The sequence below is a fragment of the Sinohyriopsis cumingii genome, chromosome 7 (genome assembly GCF_028554795.1).
Source record: "Sinohyriopsis cumingii isolate HCF-2022 chromosome 7, ASM2855479v2, whole genome shotgun sequence".
NCBI classification, from domain to species: domain Eukaryota; kingdom Metazoa; phylum Mollusca; class Bivalvia; order Unionida; family Unionidae; genus Sinohyriopsis; species Sinohyriopsis cumingii.
The window spans coordinates 27243714-27266061 of record NC_142967.1 but is presented as its reverse complement, the minus strand read 5'-3'; the positions used below and the strand labels follow the sequence as shown (position 1 = coordinate 27266061).

Genomic DNA, 22348 nt, shown 5'->3' with positions numbered 1-22348 from the left:
CACTTGTTAAGTCAAGTCCAACTCTTGGCAGTGTAGACACTTATCTGCCATCACATACTGTATTGACAGATGAGGGTCTGTGTTGTTTGCTTTACTGAATACTATTAATAAACTGCATAGATCCAGATTTGCCAGTGCATTATGCAACATAATATTTGTGTTTGTGCAGTTTTCAATTAGTCTTGTAAGCATGTAAATGTGGTAGATTCAGGTAGACTATGGTCATGCATTATCTAAATCTATGCTGAGTTTAAAATCAAATTTACTTTTGCACTTGGTTCAATTTTATGCATTGATGCTTTCTTCTTGTTGAATCAAATCACATTTTCAAATTGGTTATGCTGTTGTGACAGCATTTATATCTAAAGTCAAGCATACATTGAATCACAAGGTTAAGTCAAGCATACATTGAATCACTAGGTCAAGTCAAGCATTCACTAAATCACTAGGTTAAGCCAAGCATACATTGAATCACTAGGTTAAGTCGAGCATACATTGAATCACTAGGTTAAGTCAAGCATACATTGAATCACTAGGTTAAGTCAAGCATACGTTGAATCACTAGGTTAAGTCAAGCATACATTGAATTACAAGGTTAAGTCAAGCATACATTGAATCACTAGGTTAAGCCAAGCATACATTGAATCACTAGGTTAAGTCAAGCATACATTGAATCACTAGGTTAAGTCAAGCATACATTGAATCACTAGGTTAAGTCAAGCATTCACTAAATCACTAGGTTAAGTCAAGCATACATTGAATCTCTACGTTAAGTCAAGGATATGTTGAATCACAAAGGTTAAGTCAAGCATACATTGAATCACTAGGTCAAGTCAAGCATATATTGAATCACTAGGTTTAAGTCGAGCATACATTGAATCACTAGGTTAAGTCAAGGATATGTTGAATCACAAGGTTAAGTCAAGCATACACTGAATCACTATTTTAAGTCAAGCATACATTGAATCACTAGGTTCTTGAACCTCTTTTTTCATCTTGCTCACCTAGTTCTGGATATCTTACCTTAGTTTTAGAGATAATGCTTAAAATTCCAAATTCTAAACTAGAGTTTATTGATTCTTTTAGTATGAACTGTCTTACAGATGAGACCAAACAAATGACAGTGGTCTTTTTGATCAATGTTAAAATTTAACCACTCCTTAAAACAAGCACATCATTTCATTCAGTGCCCTTTTGCTCAACATTAAATTTATCAATGGAAAACAACCTCCGTATATACTTGCTTATAATTTATTTCCAACTGAAAAACATGATTTACTGGCAGATTTGAGGCAGTTATATTTGTTCGTCATAACAGACTGTAGAGACATAGATCTATTGATGCATTATGTGTCAACAGATTTTGGTCTGTACCGTTTGCATCTCAACATGTAAACGAGGATATGTGGTAATCTTTTGATTCACGTCACTGTCTTCCATCCAATTCATTAATTAGTTAAATAATTTGTAAGAACTATTGTCTTGACTTAAAAATAAGTAATAATCAACAAGAAAATATATATTTCCATTGTAGATATAAAGCAGCTGTCCTATGATGAAGTATACAATCAAGCCAGCCCCACAAACTGCACAGTCTACTGTGGAGGACTTTCCAGTGGTCTTGCAGGTATGGCTTCAACACACATGATGGGGGAATGAAGGTCATGCTTACTTTCTTACCTGCATTATTTGCTTGTTTATAAGGTGCACCAAACTTTGAAACAGTGTAGACTTAGATTTTTGTCATATATTGTGCAGGCATATCAAGACCGTTCTGTTCTATTGAAATCAAAAATCGAGGAAATATATCAGACCATGCACGATCTATGTGAATGTTGTAGTCTGTCTACGCTATTCAGTATCTGGTGTCCTTTTTTATAGGTGGGTAAATACGGTCCTTTTTATTCACAGTATTGACATAGCTCAAGCTTATACAGACAGTATAATTGCATTGACCCCACATAAACTGACGATGGCGCTAAATAAATGTAATGTTACAGTTGGAAAACAGAAGTAAGATTGACTTGAGAAGACTACTTTTTAGTCCAAAAAAGACGAGAAATTGAGTTTTAGGAAGATATTAAAGGTAAGTGAACATGTTTCAATTTAAACAGACTAGGTACCTGGATAGGTTTCATAAGTTGCTGTTTGGATTTTGGATGTCTGTAATGATGTGCTACATTTATTTGATGATATTGAAAACTAACTTAGCACATAACCGTTTTAACTGTTTGAAGTGTTCAACTATGTCATAAATGTATTTTGTTGTTGCAGTTCATAAAATGTAAATATAAAGGCAGCTTATGAATATGTGTAACAAATAAGGATAAAACAGACCACAATTTTGCATTGTTACATGATTTTAACAGAAGTCATGCAGTTGTTATACCTTCAGTAATTTAGACTTCAGTGAGAAAGCAATGTGTTTGCATATCTTTTATGCATGGTGCTGCACACAAGTTGACAGCAGGCTATGCCATTTGATTATATACAAAATACAATTTAATTTTAAGCTATTTATTTGTTAAATGTATATATATTTATTGATTTAGTAGCACCTCATTTCCAGTAAAAACATAGCAAGAAAATCTTAATAAAATTGGAAAATAATCCAAAACATTAATTTCTTCATTTTGTCACATTTGTATGAGAGAAATGTAAACATTACTTTCAAAAAATTACCATATATACTTGCTTATAAATCAGTTCCAACAACAAACACCATAGACCCTGATCTGCCATTGCATAGTACAAACATAACATCAGGGTCTGCAGTGTTTGTTCTACTGATTACCCTTAACAAACTGCATATATCCAGATCTGTTAGTGCATTATGCAATGGCAGATCAGAATGTGTGCAGTTTGGAGTTGGACTCAACTTATAAGCGAGTGTATACAGTAACCAAAGGCAGAGAGATTGCATGTAGACTGTATTTTAAACATGTTCCTTCTTGAACCTTGCAGGAGAGGTGTATACAAATTCAGAAGTGAACATTGATGGTATTTAAATTTTTTTCCAGTTCTTGTGTTTTCCTGATAGAATATTTTACATCATTTATATGTAACTGTCACAAAGCAACTAAGTCTCAAACAATACAAATATATTTCTTATGTAAACTTTAATTTTGAATCAGTATTGAACTTGTGTTGTTGCTTTGAATTTTAATACATTTTCTTAAATGAAGATTTATCATGATTCATATACGTAGACTTTTACAGATGATATGTTATACCATTGTTCAGACTATTTGTGGGGGAGACTTAATATATAATATGTTATACCATTGTTCAGACTATTTGTGGGGGAGACTTAATATATAATATGTTATACCATTGTTCAGGCCGTCTTTGAGGGGGCGATTTACTAGATATGTTATACCATTGTTTAGGTTGCCTTTGAAGGGAGGTCTTACTAAATGATATGTTATACCATTGTTTAGGTTGCCTTTGAAGGGAGGTCTTACTAAATGATATGTTATACCATTGTTTAGGTTGCCTTTGAAGGGAGGTCTTACTAAATGATATGTTATACCATTGTTCAGACTGTCTTTGAGGGGGCGATTTACTAGATATGTTATACCATTGTTTAGGTTGCCTTTGAAGGGAGGTCTTACTAAATGATATGTTATACCATTGTTCAGACTGTCTTTGAGGGGAGAACTTAATTGATATGTTATACCATTGTCCAGGCAGTCTTTGAGGGGAGGACTTAATAGATGTTACACCATTTTCCAGGCAGTCTTTGAGGGGGAGGCATGATAGTCAGGGCCCACATTTAGATTTAATTAAAGTTGGAGGGTGAGTTACCAAAGTAAGCGGGTGGTTGGGGTACCTCCTTCCAATGGGGATATAGGTTTTTTTTCTAAAGTAGCTGGGTGTAAAGTTAAAGTAGCCAGGTAAATCACCTGGCCCCAAGCTCATAAGGAAGGCCCTGAATAGATAATGTTATACCATTGTTTAAAGTAAAATACATTTTGTCCTGTATGAATTACGAGTACATTTTTATAAAATTACTTAATGCAATAATGGCACAACCAAACTTTTGTTATTTGCTTAATTTGGATCAGCATTACTGCATGGACAAATATGTTCACTGGCATAGTGGTGGTGGGGGGTCACCTGTTTCTAATCAGACTCAAAGATGTAGTTTGTTCTAGAAAATCTACATAGTGGTCACTTGCTTTAAAGAGCTTTGAATGATCGCCAAGCATTTGCCACCATTATGCTTGGGTTCAGATTGATCCTTTGTTCAAGTTTTATCTATTTTATATGAAGACTTTTCTGTTTGAAATAATATTTGTTTGTCAAGAGTCACAGAAAGCCTTTTTTATTTAGATTTACTAATCTACATATTTATTAAAAGACTCATTGAATCATTTTCTTATACTCATCTGTTTTCAGAGTTTGAGAATGCATACTAAATTGTTTGCAAATTTTCTTTTCCAGAGGAATTGATGAGAAAAATCTTTGGCTCATATGGAAATATAAAAGAAGTTAGAGTCTTTAAGGACAAAGGCTATGCTTTTATCAGGTAATGAGATTGTATAACTACAAAGTGATCAAGTCGGAGGAAAAATTTCATTATGAATAGAAGTATTTAATGATGGGTTTTCTTTTGACATTTGATTTGTTATCTATACATAAGTTTCTACATAGGAAATTAATTTTAGTGCTGTATTTGTCTACTGATCTATTCAGAAATTTTCATTTAATATGTAGTAATTAAAACAATAGAATTTGAACTGGAACAACTTGACATGTTTACAAAATTTTATGAAATTTGGAAGTTACTTTTCTTCATTGGGTTATTTTCTTGTACAAATTCAATTCTTTATACACCAGGTAATCTTAAGTATGTTACAGGTGGAAAGATAGTTTAACTGTTAGGGTAGGACTCCAACCCAGTTCATTTGTCTCAGTCAGGTGCCACTAGACTAATTGGTCCCAGCCACCTGGGCTAGTTAGTAAGTGGCTAGAATGTCAAACAAATTTACTTCTTACAGCAGTCAAAACGTATTCTCAACCAGGCCATGAATTACTGTGGTCAGACAAGCCCCCAAATGTAATGAGAGGGGATGCAAAGTCTTAACTGTATTGTCAGGAATTGATTGAACTTGGTTTATCAGTCTTTCAGTTGGACTTGCATACAACTAGATGGGGTTGGTAAGTGGTCTTGTATGCATTGACTGCTACAAGTATGAGAATTTTTCAAAATATCTTACCTTTGATTTATTTTTGGTAAATAATACCTGTTTTGCAAAGAAATAATAATGTAATATTAGTTATCAGATTTAATGTAAATATTTTTTATTTCTTTACATCGTTGATCATATAACCAGGTATATGGGGTCAGTTGTTCTGCAAGCACTTAATGATTTGTTCATTGATTTGATTGATTGATTGATTGTTCTTAAGGTTTGACAGCAAGGAATCTGCAGCAAATGCAATTGTTGGAGTAAATGGGACTACGGTGAATGATCAGACAGTCAAATGCTCATGGGGCAAAGAGTCTAACGATCCCAGTCAAACCTCGACAGCCAGTTCACCTCAGATGGTGGGTACCCATTCCGTAAGTAGCAATCTTTTTCATTTACCTATGTAATTCAGGTATGATTTATTCTTTTAATTAGACTTGTCATGATGGTAAGACATGCATGTGAATTTCTGGGATCAAAATTTGGATTTACAGTTCTATTATTATGGAGCAACCAGAAGGCTATGTTCAGGGGTTGCTTTTCTTCCCAATAAACTCCTGTATTGCAGCGTAAGCTTAAGATTTAGACAAAATAATAACACTCTATAACACAAAAAGTAAATTTAAGGTAGGTCATATCAGTCTTTCACAACACATTTTGGGCATAATTTGGAACAGCTCGTGTTGTTAGATCATTATTGTACCTGCTTGAATCTGTTATCAATGGAATGGGAAAAGATTTCCATTTTGTCAGAAGTTCTACCTTTTTGGGCTCCCAATTTAATCTTGCAGTGAATTCCATTTTGTATAGTGTGTAAGGACCTTCTTTTATTCACTGTATGTCCATGAACAGGGAATATAATTTTTGTCCATATCTTTCAATCTGCCCATTTCACATCAGGTTGAAAATGTTATCCACAAACTTTGAAATCAAATCTGGTATGAAGCTTTACATTTAGAAGCTCTAGGTCCAGTTGCACTGTTTTCCAACAGATTGTAGATGGTTACGGCCCTTGTTTGACTTTACTCTTCATTTGATTCATGTTGGCTGGGGCACCCAAGTTAAAATGACGTGATTGAAACTCAGATAGCCTTATTGATTAAATGTGGGATTTCATCTAGTGAGATCAGAACGTTTCATGCAAAACTGAGCAAAACCAGGTTATAGTGTTGGAGATGGGTAAGCCTTCAGGCCTCCATATATTTTGTACCTTTGTATTACTGTTTCAATACAGGATTCATTGTTATCATTTTGTGGTAAAAGTTGTCTTTCCTTATTTCTTCCCTTCCAAGTTTGGAACACCAAACTTCACACTATCATGAGCTAGTCTTTTTTCTTGTTCATAGATTAGGATAGGAGTAATATCTCCTAGAATACTTCTACCTCTAAGTCAGTACAGTCGAACCTGTCTTGAAAGACCACCTCTTTTGCCTGCAAAATAGGGTGTCTCAAGACAGGTGGTCTCTCATAATAGGTCACAATGCTATATAATCAATAAATTTGTGCATTGAGAATGTGGTCTCTCAAGACAGGTGGTCTCACACAGCAGTGGTCTTTCAAGACAGGTTTTACTGTATCAGGAGCTAGTCTTTTTTCTTGTTCATAGATCAGGATAGGAGTAATATCTCCTATAATACTTCTACCTCTAAGTCAGTATGTAGTCACTACTCCTCAACTGCATGATCTGAGAGAAAAGGAAAATTGCTTCATAATTAAAAAAATTCTGACACTTTTCTAGTGTTAAAATGAACCGAAACCCACGTGGTTTATTGTTTTTGATCTTTTGGAATTGTAATTATAGTAAAATTGGATGTATTATATTTTTATATGATGAATAACTGATAGCATTGTTCTGAGTTGTCACTTTGAGCATTGTGGTACTGAACCATAGCATTAGCTTTGGCTGTCACATGGAGTATTGTGGTATGGAATCATATCATTGGTCTTGGTTGTCACATGGAGTACTGTGGTGCTAAACAGTAACATTGGTCTCGGTTGTCATATTGAGCATTATGGTCTGGAACAGTAGCATTGGTCTAGGCTTGCACATGAAGCATTGTGGTACGGAACAATAACATTGGCCTTGGTTGTCACACAGACCATTGTGGTATGGAAAAATGGACAGCTGACACAGTAGGTAATTTGCAGACCACTACAGAAAATTGTTCTTATAGAAAAGCATGTTAATCGAATCCATATTTCAGTCAGTTAGCTCATGTTCACTCTAAACAACAGGACATTTAGCTAAGTTCTAATGTTGATACTGGTCTGACTCTTACAGATTTGTCACTTGCCATCATTTTTCATCTGAGTAATACTGTCACTTTACTGCCCCTTCTTTACAGACACATTCAGCATGTGAATAGTTGGCACTTTGCCACAGAATAAAGACTAAGGCCATGCTGAGATGTTATAAAACTAATGGAGCATGAGTTTAGTATAAAATATAGAATTTCAGCAACAAGAAAAAATGATGCATATACAGGCAGCAATGAAATTTACAGGAGGGTATCTAATTACTCTCATGTTTGTTACTTTTTCAAGCTTAAAGTAGAATATCAGTAATGCACTCCTGTCTGTTTCAGATTTTAGAGAAATGTACAGACTCATTACAGTTCAGTTTCAAAATTTTTGTTTGAACCTGAACTGATGCCCTGAAAAGTTCTGCAACCTTTGGACCATTTTTATGTATTAATTTGGCACTTGCTTTTATTTGACACATATACCAGGAACCATTGACATGAACTCTTGGCTCAGTGTTATTAATAATTGTATATATTCTACCTTTCCTTTAACAAATAAGTGGGAGCCACATCAGCTCAATTGGTCACACCCATACTACAAGGGTCAATAGGTCAGCACACACTAAGGCCAGCCTGGGTTGGTCGCTTCATTGTGTTCTAGGGAATGGCACTTGGCTGCCATTTCCTATGCATTATATAGCCACTAATGTGTTACAAGTGCTGTTAAAAACCAACCAACAACAACAGTTAGGTTTGATGAGCTCTCACTAATGACCTTTTTTTTCCAGTAGAGCCAATGCTTGCTGAATAAGTGTACTTTAAGATCTAGATATTTATTGATCCACTGAAATTCATTGTGTAACGTAACCCAAGTACATCCTTAGCAAGCATTTAATGGATGATTTCTTTGGTGCACAGGCACTTTTCCACTGAAGTATCGTAGAGCATGTATTGATCTTTTTAATGATCCTTGATTATCTCACTACAGATTGTATGCTTGTAATAGCATTGTTTTAGACAGGTAATGATATTTGATAGCTTCATTTAAAATCCAGTTTTACAGTAAATGGCTTTTTTTTAATGTAAAAGCAAGCATCACTTAATGACATTAATTTCTAAAGTATATGCCACTCACCTGATTAAAATCAGGTAACTGTTTTGTATTTAAGCCATTTAGATAAGTACTGGTACTCAGTGTTTTGATAATAAGTCAGTTCTCTCTGACTCAGAGACAGGCATTTATTTGTCCATTTTCTATTTGGAGTCTGCCACTTTTTCAATCCAGCCACCAGCACAGCCGTATTCAACGAGTCCCGCCACAACATATGCTGCAAATGGTTCTGGACAGTATTACAACATGGGCTACTACTACCCAAGTGGTGCTGGGGCATACCAGGGAATGGCAGCCCAAAATAGCTACATACAGGCTGGAGGAGCGCAGTGGACTCCAGCAGCTTACAACTACCAAGCATATGGGTAATGACAAGCACAAATAATTGTCAGCCTTGTTCATTCTTTCTAGTAGCCCTATTTATTTCCTACTTTTTCCACATTTTCATGACCTTTCTATTCATATACATCTGTCCTTCGAGTGGCATATCATGTGTTGATATTATCTGCCCATCTGTACATCAGTCTATTAACATTTGCTTGAATGGCCCATAACTTTGTAATGGTTGGAGAGATTTAATGAAGTTTTACAAACATACATATCAGGATTTGATGGTGTGTTACATACCGTAGCCAGGTCCTCTGACTCAAGGTCAAGGTTACAGCAAGGGAGAGTCAAATTCTGTGACATGCATCATTGTCCATAATATAAATTTTGAACCTCGGAAGATATTTTACAGATGGTGTCCCTTCTATCAAGGTTAAAGTCAATACACTGAAAAATTTAATTCAGTGACTTTTATCTTTGTCCATAGGATAACTTTGGACCACCAATAATACTTTACATGAAACTTCAGCTAGTTATGTATCATGTATAGATGGTGGGTTGCATTCAGTAGTCATACCCACTGCACTAAGGTCAAGGTTTTAATGTTTGAATCACTGGAGATATTTTAGTGAATCTTTGGCCACTTATGTATCATGCATAAATAGTACATATCATAATCTTGACCATTGGCTTAAGGCGAAAGCCATAGCAGATGAAAATGTATTTATGATGTGTTTCCTTTTCTGGAGTGTAACTCTTGAACCACTGAAATATTTTGATGAAACTTTATCAAATCAAGTATTATTTCTAGACAGTGTGTCCCCAATGATAGGAATGTTTCTACCTCAAGGTCAAAGTCACTGCAGAGGTAAAACATCAATCAGTGTCATTACATCAATTTGAGTTCAGCTTCAAACAGTATTGAAAAAGTGCTTGAAAGTGCACACTAGTCTTTTAAAAGTGCTTGAGTTATACAAAATGAAACATCTCATAAAATATTCATTTACTGTTAAAAAACTAAAGATCTATTAAAAATGTCTAAAACTCAGTGTTCTTAGAATTGTTCCTCTGTGTTGGGTCATTTGTATGTTCAGTGAGACTTCTGGTTGGGTCACTTGTATATTCAGTAAGACTTTTGGTTGGGTCACTTGTATATTCAGTAAGATTTCTGGTTGGGTCACTGGTATATGCAGTAAAACTTTTTGGCTGAGTCACTTATATGTTCACAAGTACTCTTTCTCATTTGGAATTATAATCACCACATGATGTTTAAATGAATGGAGGCAGTGTTTACTGAGCTCTTAACACAAATTAATAAAAGTTTGTCAGATGCTCTGTGATGTGAAATGTATTGTCAGATATTACTATAAGTGCTAAATATGGGTAAAAGTTCAAGTGTTAAAGAACAGTGTGTTGTGTTTGTTAAAAGACTTTGTATTAATGATCTGGAGTTCCATGTCAAAAATGAAAAACACTGCAAGAATGAAATATCAACCATAGGAAAGAGGGACCCCAAGTGGCAGAGTGGTCTAAAGCGCTCACCGTTATGGATCATTGCCATCTCACCTCTGTCTATGTGGGTTCAAGTCTCAGATTAGGTCAATGTGGGTATGTGAGAAAGCTTGCCAGTAGCTTCTCGTAGGTCGGTGGTTCTTTTCTGGGGTTTTCCTGGGTTCTTCCTCCACCATTAATACTGGCTGCCTTGTATAGCCTATCTTGTGCTGAAAATGGCGTTAAACCCCACAACAGCAACAACAACAACCATAGGAAAAAATTTCAGATACTTGCTTAATCATCAAAATATGCAAATAAGACAAATAAGACTAGCTTACTTTAATCTGATGAAAATGAGATTATTTCATACCTTGCCCCACGAGACCCTCAGGTCTCTTCATCTGCAATCTTTTCACCTAGCTAGCATTTTGTTCAAAACAGATATTTCAGAATTCTTGTTAAGGATTAAAATGCCTACATTTTATACTATACACATCATAATTATGATATTCTTCCAAATTTTAGATACAATTAATTACAATGCTTGAAAATTGGAACTTTGTCCATGAAAAATAATTGAATTTGCTCATGAAGTATCTGTATAAACTTGTTTCCAACTTTTTATGAAGAAACACGGCTATTTTATTACTGCTCATCATGCTATTAATTCAGACAATTCAGACCATCATGCTGCTACTCTCAACTGAAAAAAGAAAATGAAACACAAAGACTGGACCAATTTCATCCAATATTCAAACTTACTGAGAGCACTTGGACACATTCCATGCAAAGAAGACCCTAATTTATCAAAACCTAATCTCAAATCTTGACAGACCCTTAAATTTGAAAGGCTGCCCGTAATGCCTAAATTTTTCATCCCAGCTTTTAAAAGAAATGAAAGTCTTCAAGAAGTTCTTCAATTACATAGATTTAGTTGCTTATTAAATTTCATTTTTTGTTCATAAGACCACATTGGTACAATTTAGATGATGCTCAGAGTTGTCTATCTTTATCCAGTCTTATTAGCAGAGCTTTTTCAGCATGTCATAGTATAGTGTGTGTGTGCATGTAATGTGTGCTAGTCTTGAATGTTACATTTGGAACACCTGGATCAATATTCATATTTATATTAGTAATATCCTGTTGGTTGATATTGCAGAGCTTGTACTTGGGGGGGGGGGATACCCTGACGAATGACAGGTTTCATCCACCCATTAGGGTGAACCAGAAGCTTCCAGAACACTGGATCACCCCCAGCAGAAGAACCCTTCACGTATTAGTCATGCGTGCTGGTGGTCTTATTTTTGTTTCAGTTGACATGTTGTAATGTTCAACATCGCTTGCATAAACACTCACCACTTCATGAGCGTGAGAGAATTATTGTCTTGTTTGCTATATTCTTTAAGCATTATGATTTTAACCCAGTTGACTGTTTAATTTTAAGTTCTCTTGAGAATCTTTTTAGACATTTGTTCTGTACACGTGGTGTACGTCTTAGGTTGTTAATTTTCCCTTTTTACCACTACTCAGGGCGATCATGTTTAAAATTTGGTTTGTGTTTTATGGGATTTTTTAAATTCTAAAATCTATTTCTAGGCAGCAAAAGGTAGGTGTTCCTATCCTTGCATTTTTGCAGTCCCTGGATTCACCTGGCATTCGTTGTATTCACCTTGCTTATATCATAAATTGTGACAGTTTTAGGCATGGTAAGCAGGTAGCACACCATTTCTTCACTTTAAGGCATGGTAAGCAGGTAGCACACCATTTCTTCACTTTAAGGCATGGTAAGCAGGTAGCACATCATTTCTTCACTTTAAGGCATGGTAAGCAGGTAGCACAGCATTTCTTCACTTTTAGGCATGGTAAGCAGGTAGCACACCATTTCTTCACTTCATCTCTTATCCTCAGTTATCAAACACAAGTTCTTTTTCAATTTTATTTTCAGATAGACTTCTTATAGTTATTAGCAACTCAAACCTGGCTTTTTCCTACATTTTGTAGACCCTTGCTATATTTAAGCCTGGTTGACTTGTTTTATTTATCTGTCGTGAAGCTTAGCATTGCTTCCTTTATAATATTTAATCTTAATGAAACTGGGGCCCCCAGTGGCCGAGTGGTCTAAAGCGCTGTCCGTTACAGATCACTGCCATCTCACCTCTGTCTGCGTGGGTTCGAGTCTAGGATTCAGCCAATGTGGGTATGTGAGAAAGCTTGCCAGTAGCTTCTCATGGGTCAGTGCTTCTTTCTGGGGTTTTCCCGGGTTCTTCCTCCACCATTAATACTGGCCGCCATGCATTAGCCTATCGTGTGCTGAAAAATGGCGTTAAACCCCACAACAACAACAACAACTTAATGAAACTCCCATATAAGGTTTCTTTCTTGCAAAAAATTCCGTTACCATAGTTTTAGCTGACGCTCTACTGGGTGTATTCTAACATCATAAGAATATGACTAAAATTTATTTAAAGCTAAATTAAAAATCCAAATCACACAAACACACACACACACACACACACACACACATATTTAACATAAAAGACAAGTTTTTCAAATTTTTTGAAGATATGTTCTAAGCTGGATGAGGAAACCAGATATAGACTAATGCAAGGAATATTGAGCATTTAACACCATAAGTGTGATAGACAACAGTTGTTTTGATAAATTTCTGCTGTTGCCATTTAGTGTTGTTGGTAGAATTACACAGGGCCTTTCCTACAGCAAGTGAATTGGCAATGATTAACGAGGTAAAACTTACGGGTGAACAAATCTTGCAGTCAAGTGTTTGTACTGACTTGCATAGCGTGACTTCATGAGGATGTTACACATTGTGGCTTGTGATCATTCTTAGCCAGTGCATAGTAACTGCTCCTTTAATGCAAGGAATATTCTTTATTTTGTGATTGAAATTTGAAGATGTGTGTGTGTGTGTGTGTGTTGGATTTGTAACATACCTTTAACAATTTTTCAGTCATATTGTTACAATATCTGCAGTACGACAGTTTATAGTGATGTCTAGCACTGGGACATATGCCACAGACATGTAGCATCATGTCCCAACCTGTCATATTATCCTGACACCAGGCCAACCAGTCCTAACACTAATCTGTTAATGCTGAGCACCTAGTGAGGCAGCTGTCAGTACCATTTTTATAAGTCTTTGGTATGACTCGGCCAGGATTTGAACCCACAACCTCTCTCATCCAAGTTGGACGCTCTGACCACTAGGCCACCAGTGAAGACATTTTTAAAATTATGTAAATCTCCGAACTTTGTAATGTTGGATAAGAGCTATATCAAGTAAATAGTTTAGTGCTGGTTGTGTTGTTGTTATAGTGGTTGTAGTTGAATTCAAAACCGTCATAGTCCAGTGAGGTAGGTGATGTTTAGAATGACTCCAAGCCTAGACAAAAACTAACTTTTTTTCTTGACCATTTCAGTATGAACATGCCTATGCAGCAGTGGGGTGTAGGGATGCAACCTGGGTCACAGCAGCAGCAGTTTAACGGCCAGCAGCAAAGCATGATGGGATATCCTATGCAGCATGGTGAGATAACTCTGCAGTGATATAATATACCTGCTTGGGTGTTACCTTAATACTTTGTATCCGAGTGTTCAACTTTGTCGTAGAGTGTAGAATATTCACTGTTATTTCACTGCTTGTTCACATAACTTGTATTGCTGTAGTATAGAGCCATATGAAAGATTAAACACCAACACTCTGCCTTATCCTCTCAATATTATGTTTTGAGTACATTTACTGCATTCAGTTTATACTTTTAACCTATAATCAAACCTTTGCAGACTTTTTAAAAGCAATCCATGCACGCTAACAAGTTATGCTATTACCATAGGGCATTGTTTCAAGGTATCCTTAAAATGTCTCTTTGGAAACCAGAGATGTCAACCATTCCAATTTTGGTGAAATCATTACTGTTTTCAGACTAACATTTCGCTGTTATGATAACTTCTTTCAGATTCCCATTTTCGAATAAATATTTGTGTAGGTGACTTAAAGGGGTAGATCTAGATTACAGCTTGTTGTGTATGATTTTAATTCCAGTGTGAAAGCATTCCTAAGCACGTTTTCAGATGTGCCAATCCTTACAATTTGACATTAGATCTTACTGAAATAACCCAAAATTATGGAATAATTGGAGGAAAAAATCAAGATACTGACTTGTCCATATTTGGACTGGATCCGGGTTTCATATTTTAAATTTAATGGAATTGGTTAGAAAACCAGACTAGCTCAACAGGAGTACCTCATGCTTTTTACTGCCAAGAATTATGACTGTCATAAAATGAGAATGTCTTGGTATGGTTGGTAGGTCTGTATTTTGCAAAAGTAGTTGAACATTACCCAATCGTGTTGGCCTAGCACCCTGATTCATGTGAGAAAGTTCAAAAAGTCATACTGAAAACAGCCATTGAGGATCATTTCTTCATAAAAAATATGTGCTAAAGATATTCAAGTGGGATATGCACTGCATCAACATAGAACGAATACCATATCCATTGCTGTCTTTCTTGAACAGATTTAGCTTGTCCAGTGATGGAAAGATGACTAGCATGTGCAACTAAAACATGAATCACTTTATGTCAGTCCGATTTAGTATTTAAAAAAGTTTGAAGTATTTTTATTTTGTGCTCAGATTCTGATTTTTAAAACTGGCATTTCTATTTCACATTAGTAGGGGTCAATATTGGTACAAAAAAGTCCTTTGTATTGCTTGTTTCATCAATGAAGACAGCAGTTAAAGTTGGCTCAGTCAAAAAATTTAAAACTTAATAAGTCCGATAAACAAATATATTTTCTCAATAAGAAAGAATATAGAATGGCATGTCGTTCTGTGAAAATGATGATAAATGCCTACTGGTGACAACACTTCAAGAAATAAATTCCAATTAAAAAAAGTTTTACCATGTGAAATTTGTCCGGTTTTTATCTTTAAATTCCATTTCATCTAGTCATCATAAAGAAGATATGCCATTTTAGATATATAAAAAAACATGAAAGAGTCTTTTGAATGTCGTAGTAGTGCAGAAATCTGCTACTTTAGTCTGTTATACATCTTGCTAGCCAACATTTTTTGTTTATAAATTTAAAGGAAAATACGCTTGCTATGAGTGAATAAGAGATTTATTTAATCTTGTGAGTGAAAAACAAGTATTTTCACTCATGGCTTTGCCACGTGTGAAAATACTGTTTTTAACATACTTGATGAAATGTAGCTGTTAATCATCCATTTCAAGCAAATTTCCTCTTTACATTAAAATTAATTATTCAAATATTTTTGTAGACAAAAGAGATTTACAATTAACATATATGAATGAAAGTTGATAGTGCCACCCCTCTTCCAAACACTGTTATTGTCAAAAGAAAAGTTTAGTTTCCTTCACTATCTTGTAATCTCGTTTATGCTGCTGATAAAGTTTATGGAGCCCATTGCTCACAAGTTGTCGAGAGAGAGGTTATTTGAAATGTATCATTATGGCAGCAGTTGGTGTTTTCATTTAGCTGTATACAGCATAAATATATACGGACAGTATTGCATATCTGTTTGTTACTTATGCACTAACAGTTTACCCATCCCAATAACTGACCTTATTCACACTTTGTGGCTTTGTTTGGGTGCATAATATCTTTAAGAAGAACTAATATTAAATTTTATATAGCACTGGAAAATATATTTTGCATGTCTTTTGTGCCCTTTTGGATACATACATAACTTTGACGTGCCGTGCTGCCATTGTCTCTGTACAGACTGATCAGCTGTATGAATTTACTTGGCCAGAACTTGAGCCTGAGTTCCTGACTGGACAGGATTTTCAGTTGACCACGTGAAATATCTTGTTGTATCATGGCCTTCCATAAAAGCTAAGAATCTTGATACATTTCTATGGCTCAAGCCATTTGGTCTTAGCATTATAGGTGTACCTTTTTTTTAACTTAATTTATTGGGAATGTTTGTTTAGTTTTACCTACAAAGAAAAAGTCACAGATTTTAAAATGTAAATTTACATGTCCTACTAATACCTGTCACAGTCTTGCACAACATTTGTCACATGTGCTTGGGAGGTATCCAAGAATGAGGTAAAAGCTGTTGACACAAGGAAGTATATAAAGACACTACCTAGATTTTGCTTAATATTGTAAATGTATTGAACTGGAAATGATTAGTTCATTCAGTTAAATTTCTGGGTTTTTATTTTTATTTTTGGTGAATATATTAGACAGGCTTATTCAATATGCCAAGCACTCTCAGTCCTCTCTTGCAAGTATATCTTATTATTTATTTAGCTGTATTTTTTTAATATAAATTATACCTTTATTAATTGCAAGAGAGATTATTTAAAATAGGGACAAGTAGATAGTATATACCCTGTTCAGTTGACTTTATTTTTTTATTTAAATTATGTACATGATTACTAATGGACAGGAGTCAAATGCTAGGTCATGTCCTTTCCCCATGTCTGCACAAAGCATTGCAAGTCACATCATTTATAATGATCAATCTTTATTTCTCAGGTTTTATTGAGGCACCCAGTTTTCCCTTCATAAGATTTTATTTCCAGACTAGTATTTGACTGTTATTCATGAACAGTATTCCCCTGTCCTCATCACTAAACTGTCAGTCAGCCAATGAAAGTTTGCTGGAGGAAATAATTGATATCAGTGCTTATTAACCTTAGTTGTCTGATAAATGTCATATAGGTAATTATTTTTATAAAATCCTTCTGGCTTAATGGGTTAGTGTTAATCACACTTCATCAGGTTGCATCCTGGATGAGAACAAGAGCAAGTAGACCTAGTTATTATAATGTATTTATTATATGACCCTTTTTTCCTTTTATTTTATTTATTCCAGAATTTTTGTAAAGAGCCCTCTTATTTTAATATTCCCAACCTCACCCCCATTACAGATAAGAACATGATGTTAGGCTAAGATAGTCCACCATGCTAATTGGTTTAATTGCATGAAATTTTTACATCTGAAGCCTGACTTTCGATTAAGAAGATAATTCAACTCCGGACCTTAGCTAGATTAATCCGCTGTTATAAAAGTTGTGTACTGAATTTTCTTTTCGATATCTATAAAGGTTATCTATATGTTATGCTAACTGATGGCATCACTTAAATCTAGCCAGACTCTGATTTTTGTTCGTAGCTGTGATACGTCTAGCAGGCATTATTGAAACACCCTTTCCCTGGAAGTTTAAATAGTATATAGGACATTATATTCTTTTGTATGAGACAGTTTTGAAAGTTGACCATTTTAAGCAAGAACAATAACATACTCGTAATACAACCATCCCTATCTTGGATCTGTCTGTGACAGGATTCTGACACAGTGTTACAGTAAAACTTTTGACTTTGAAATTCCTGTCCTGTCATTTCCTTGCTGTGCTGATATGCTGTTATTCCTGAATTTTCTTTCAATATGCAGCTATTACTGTCTTCTCACTTTAACAGATCAAAATATTTAGGCATATCAACATGCGCAAATGTTTTTTTAAAATTGCTGAATGCTCAGATTAAAATTTTAAAAGTAACCTCTTAATCAGCTCTGTGTCACCAGTATTCTGCTGACCTGCCATTAAACCCAAATGTACTTGCATCAAATTTCATAGACCAGTTACATCAAATGTATTGTCACTAATATAACTAATATCACTTGCTTCTGTCAATTGGGTTTATCTTGTGATACATAATGGTGACTGTTTACCTCTCTTACACACTTCTAGCAGAAATAGTGAGTACAACATACCTACATGACCTTTATGACATCTGTTCTACTTACATGACAACACCGACATGTTGTACATGCTTATTCTTAAGTCAAGGCTGAATTTGGACTTATTAAGACCCCAATCTCTAAGTGTATCACCTCTTGAACAGTCTGGGTCTTCAACAGTAACCAAGGTAACAAGCAGCCGAGGGATGGGGGAGGGTAAAAGAAGGTTTTTTGGAGCATGGCTGCATTATTGGCACCTCAGCCTTGGCTTCTGAGGGTGTTCTCTCAGTTGAGTGTTTTTTTTTTAAAAAAATCCCAGTGTGTGTGACTTTGCTTATTCCACAACTATTCTTTGCAACAGGGGTTGTGGCCAATGGCTTGACACTCGGTTTGATAAGACCCGGCCCATGACAAAAATTAAAAGGCGACTTGCCGGTGAGTGATATTTTTTTACAAACATTTTGTTCTGTTCATTTTTTTTCAACTGCCCTATCCTTGTATTAAGCTCACTGATTCAAGGTATGGTAATTACTGCACTGTTCCTGTCAAACTCTCTTACTTTTTGCATGATTAGTGATAGTACAGGCCTGTGTCCAGTCGGCTTTTTTAGCCAGAAGCTTATAGACTGCACAGATCTTATCCCACTTGCATTAAAATTCAGAAAAGCTTATGCCATATTGCGGCATCAGTGTGATTTTATTCTGTTGTTATTAGCATTCATGATTTAACGTTTTATGATCAAGTTCACTCCCTCTTGTCTGTACCACGATGAAACTTGGTATGTGCCAGCATTCCAAAGGGTACTTAATTAACTTTGGCAATTTTTATCGAGATCATATCTTTGATACACTTTATTGTGCTGTGATGAAACTATGAGCATGTATTAAAAGTGTACTACAACATTTTATGAAGGCACTTTGACTTATTAGTTCATGACTATACACAAATTATCTTGTTAACCTACCTGATTCTTATACATATTTGTATGCATCAACCTGAAGTGAATTTTACAGTTTTTTATTTTTTTATTTATAAATTTCTAATGCTATTTGCATACATCATTATTGGTTATTCAAACTTTACAGCCACTGGCAATTAAAAAGGAAGGGTTGATGAAAGTTTAAGGATACATCCAAATAAGGTTTTATCCTTCAAAAGTGTTTAAAATGTTATTTGCATGGATTATTGTGGAAAATTCAAACTTGCAGCCACTAGCAAAGAAATTTGTACAAGTTGATAAAGGATGGAGAATGCATCCAAAAGGGCATTTTATGTGGAATATCTAAAACTAATTTCTTTTCATATTATAAGCAACATTACATACACCAAAATTTGTTTTGTTTAGAAAATAAACTTTAACAGTCAATTTGAATTTGTTGAAAAATCTGTTTTTACATGCATCATTATTTGTTTGATTGAATTAAACCAGCCGCATTTCCACATTAGTAAAGAAGTTAAATATTATATTGAAGTCAAAGCTGTAGCTGTGGGATATGTTTGTTGATACTCCTGTAAAAGTATTACCTTGAAATAAAGGTCCTGCAGCTGTCGGGTAAGAGCTCTTAGGCATTTTTTAACTCTTATAGCTTAATATTTTCATTGTGTTTGTTAAAGTCATTTTGAGCCACCACACTCCTCTAAATTGGATGTTACTAACTGGTATTCAGTTTTACATGCTTAAAACACCCTGCAGCTTTTGTTTTGCATGTTCTTCATTCTTTTTTTCAGGAAATATTTCAATTCAATGTACTTCTGTATATATAATATATATAATATAATTAGAATTTATTTTATAATGCTTGTAATAGATAGAAAGATCAATTAGACTGTTTTCTAAAAGATGGACACTCTCTCTCTCTCTCTATATATATATATATATCTATATATATATATATATATATATATATATATATATATATATATATATATATATATATATATATATATGAGGGAGAGAGAAAGAGAGAGGTGTCCGAAGTCTTTATCCAGTGTGCAAAAAAATTAAATTGCATTATCTACATTTGTTTTGATGTGAAAGTTTGACCTTCTTGGACAAGACCTTTTCAAATTACAGCCAAGATGGCTGTGTGGTAGGGATAGGTTTATTATGAGGTAAAGGCTCTTTTGTCAGAGAAATAAAGAAATTTGTGTCATTTGGGTTACAGTTTTGTTACTGTGTAAATGATCGGTACCTCAATAAGCAAGGTTAGACTTCAATGCAGTAAATGTTAGTTACTTATGAATGGTCTTACATGACAGTTTTTGTTTTTCTGAGATTTCTTCAAAATACATCATAATCTACAGGTACGAAATTCTTCCGAAAGAAATTCTTGACCTGTAGATTTGATTTGCATTTCCTATGATCAAATGAACCACTGTAGTACAGTGACTGTCTCAGCTTTATGTTAAATTCCTTTTAATTTGAAATCAGATCAGCGTAGTGTATGTTGTGCATTTAGAGCAAGATTCGTAGTGTGTTTCATAATTATGGTACAGTCATAGGTATGACTTAATTTAACATGTTACAATTGAACTACAAAGAAGACTATCCCAGATCTATTGACAGAATTGTGCCAACTGACATGGACCAAATCCTTCTAAATTAGTTTGAAGCTAATTCTAAGACTTGTATAATTTTCTTAGGACATAATTAGATTAGAGTGTGTTGTCTGCCATAGATTACAAAGTGAAGGCAGGGATATTAGATTTGTCATTTTGAGATTACACAAATGTTTTTAAAATTTCTGTTTTATGTCTTTGAAATGCAATATTGCTGAGAAGATTTAAGTCCCCATAGAGCTATAATTAATGAAGGCTTTTCTTTCTTCCTGTTATTTTGTACTGATTTAGGCTTGGATTGACACAACTTTTGTAATGTATTGCCATTTTTCCCTCCAGATAGTTTGTACAGAAATGGATCTCTAAAACCATGTCATTATGTGTTTTTAATGGCAAAAGAAATTACAGTATGATTGATAATACCATATTTTCTCAGGTGACATTCACCCAGCTGCATATTGCACTGGTCATTCAGGGTTTCCACAATCAGCAGTCAAGTGCATGACAAGGGTAAATATGGTATTGATGCTGAATGTTTACAGTTTATCATGACGGAGGCTTCCAGTTACTGTTCCTTCTTGCTTTCTGTCACCATTTTCAGATCGTTTCATAATAATTTCAAGTAAATGGTTCAGAGCCTGATCTGCTTTAAAAGGGCACATAGTTCTTTGTCCCTTATACTAATGGCAGTATTGTTTTTATCCATATTGGTCCATTGCAAGCAGTGTTTAATTAGGAAATTTTAGGTGTATGGCACATATGTAAGATAATGGCTTTTTTGCACTTTGAAACAGACAGCTGCATGCATACTGCATGCCCAATCAGAATTAGCCAGATGTCACCCTTGTACAGGCACTGCACAAGTTACTGCCTCTTGCTCATCATTACATTGATCAATTTCCTTATATGAAGTGAAAATCGTATTCATTATGATTCGTACAGAAATGTCATGGAAATGATTTGCCTCTTGATCTAATTTAAGATTCTGTCCTGTTTCTCGTTTAGAATCCTGTTTACTTTATCTTTTTATTTGCATCGTTTGTTTTCTATGTTTTGCCTTTAGATCAGTGACCTTGACCTTCAAGTGATTCACCATTGGATATTTTCTGAAGTAGGTTTGTGTCTGCTGCTGTGTCATATTGTGTATACTTGTGTATTGCTTACATCCATATATTGCCTGTTAAGACAGTCTTGAAAATGATACTGTAAATCACACATTTTTATCAGCATAAATTATTGATTGTTCTTGTGTGTCAAGTTTGCTGGATTTTTATTTATGTTTTGAAGTCTTGTTTATAACATGCCTGTGGTAAAATTTTAAAATAAAATGCTTGCATTGCCTCTGGAAATTTCAGAAATTTAGGTAGCACATATGCTGAAATGACTCAGTTGCAAATCTTGGCAATTTTGTGCTTTACAGTGTCAAATTTGTTGCATAGTCTAACAAACATGGATGGTTATGCAGGCAGTAGATACAAGATTACAGTTCTGTTATTACACACCATGGGTTTTAATGACTTTTATTTTTTCATAGGCTTATTGTAAAGATCACAGTTGTCACTGGTTATTTGTACATATGGGCTTTTTTTGTCCATGTATTTTACTGTGTAACCAGTAACAGTCAAGCTTGTACTGCAGTAGAATGTCAGACCAGAATCCTGACCTTGTATGAACTTTCAGGTT

General features: G+C 34.8%; 1 protein-coding gene across 14 annotated transcripts in view; it reads left to right on the top strand.

Moving 5' to 3' along the window:
* LOC149794932 (nucleolysin TIAR-like) overlaps positions 1-22348 on the top strand; it is a 250754-nt gene that overhangs the window by 210113 nt on the left and 18293 nt on the right. For 9 of the 14 annotated variants that reach the window (XM_089964581.1, XM_089964582.1, XM_089964590.1 and 6 more), the window contains 7 exons: positions 1535-1627; positions 2965-3000; positions 4447-4531; positions 5416-5569; positions 8724-8914; positions 13808-13914; positions 18468-18541. In XM_089964581.1, coding sequence (XP_089820707.1) covers positions 1535-1627; positions 2965-3000; positions 4447-4531; positions 5416-5569; positions 8724-8914; positions 13808-13914; positions 18468-18517 — 716 coding nt within the window. In that variant the 3' untranslated portion in view covers positions 18518-18541. Of the gene's footprint in view, positions 1-1534; positions 1628-2964; positions 3001-4446; positions 4532-5415; positions 5570-8723; positions 8915-13807; positions 13915-18467; positions 18542-21728; positions 21777-22348 lie in introns of all 14 variants that reach the window. The other 5 variants (XM_089964587.1, XM_089964584.1, XR_016422215.1 and 2 more) reach the window with 4 other exon arrangements.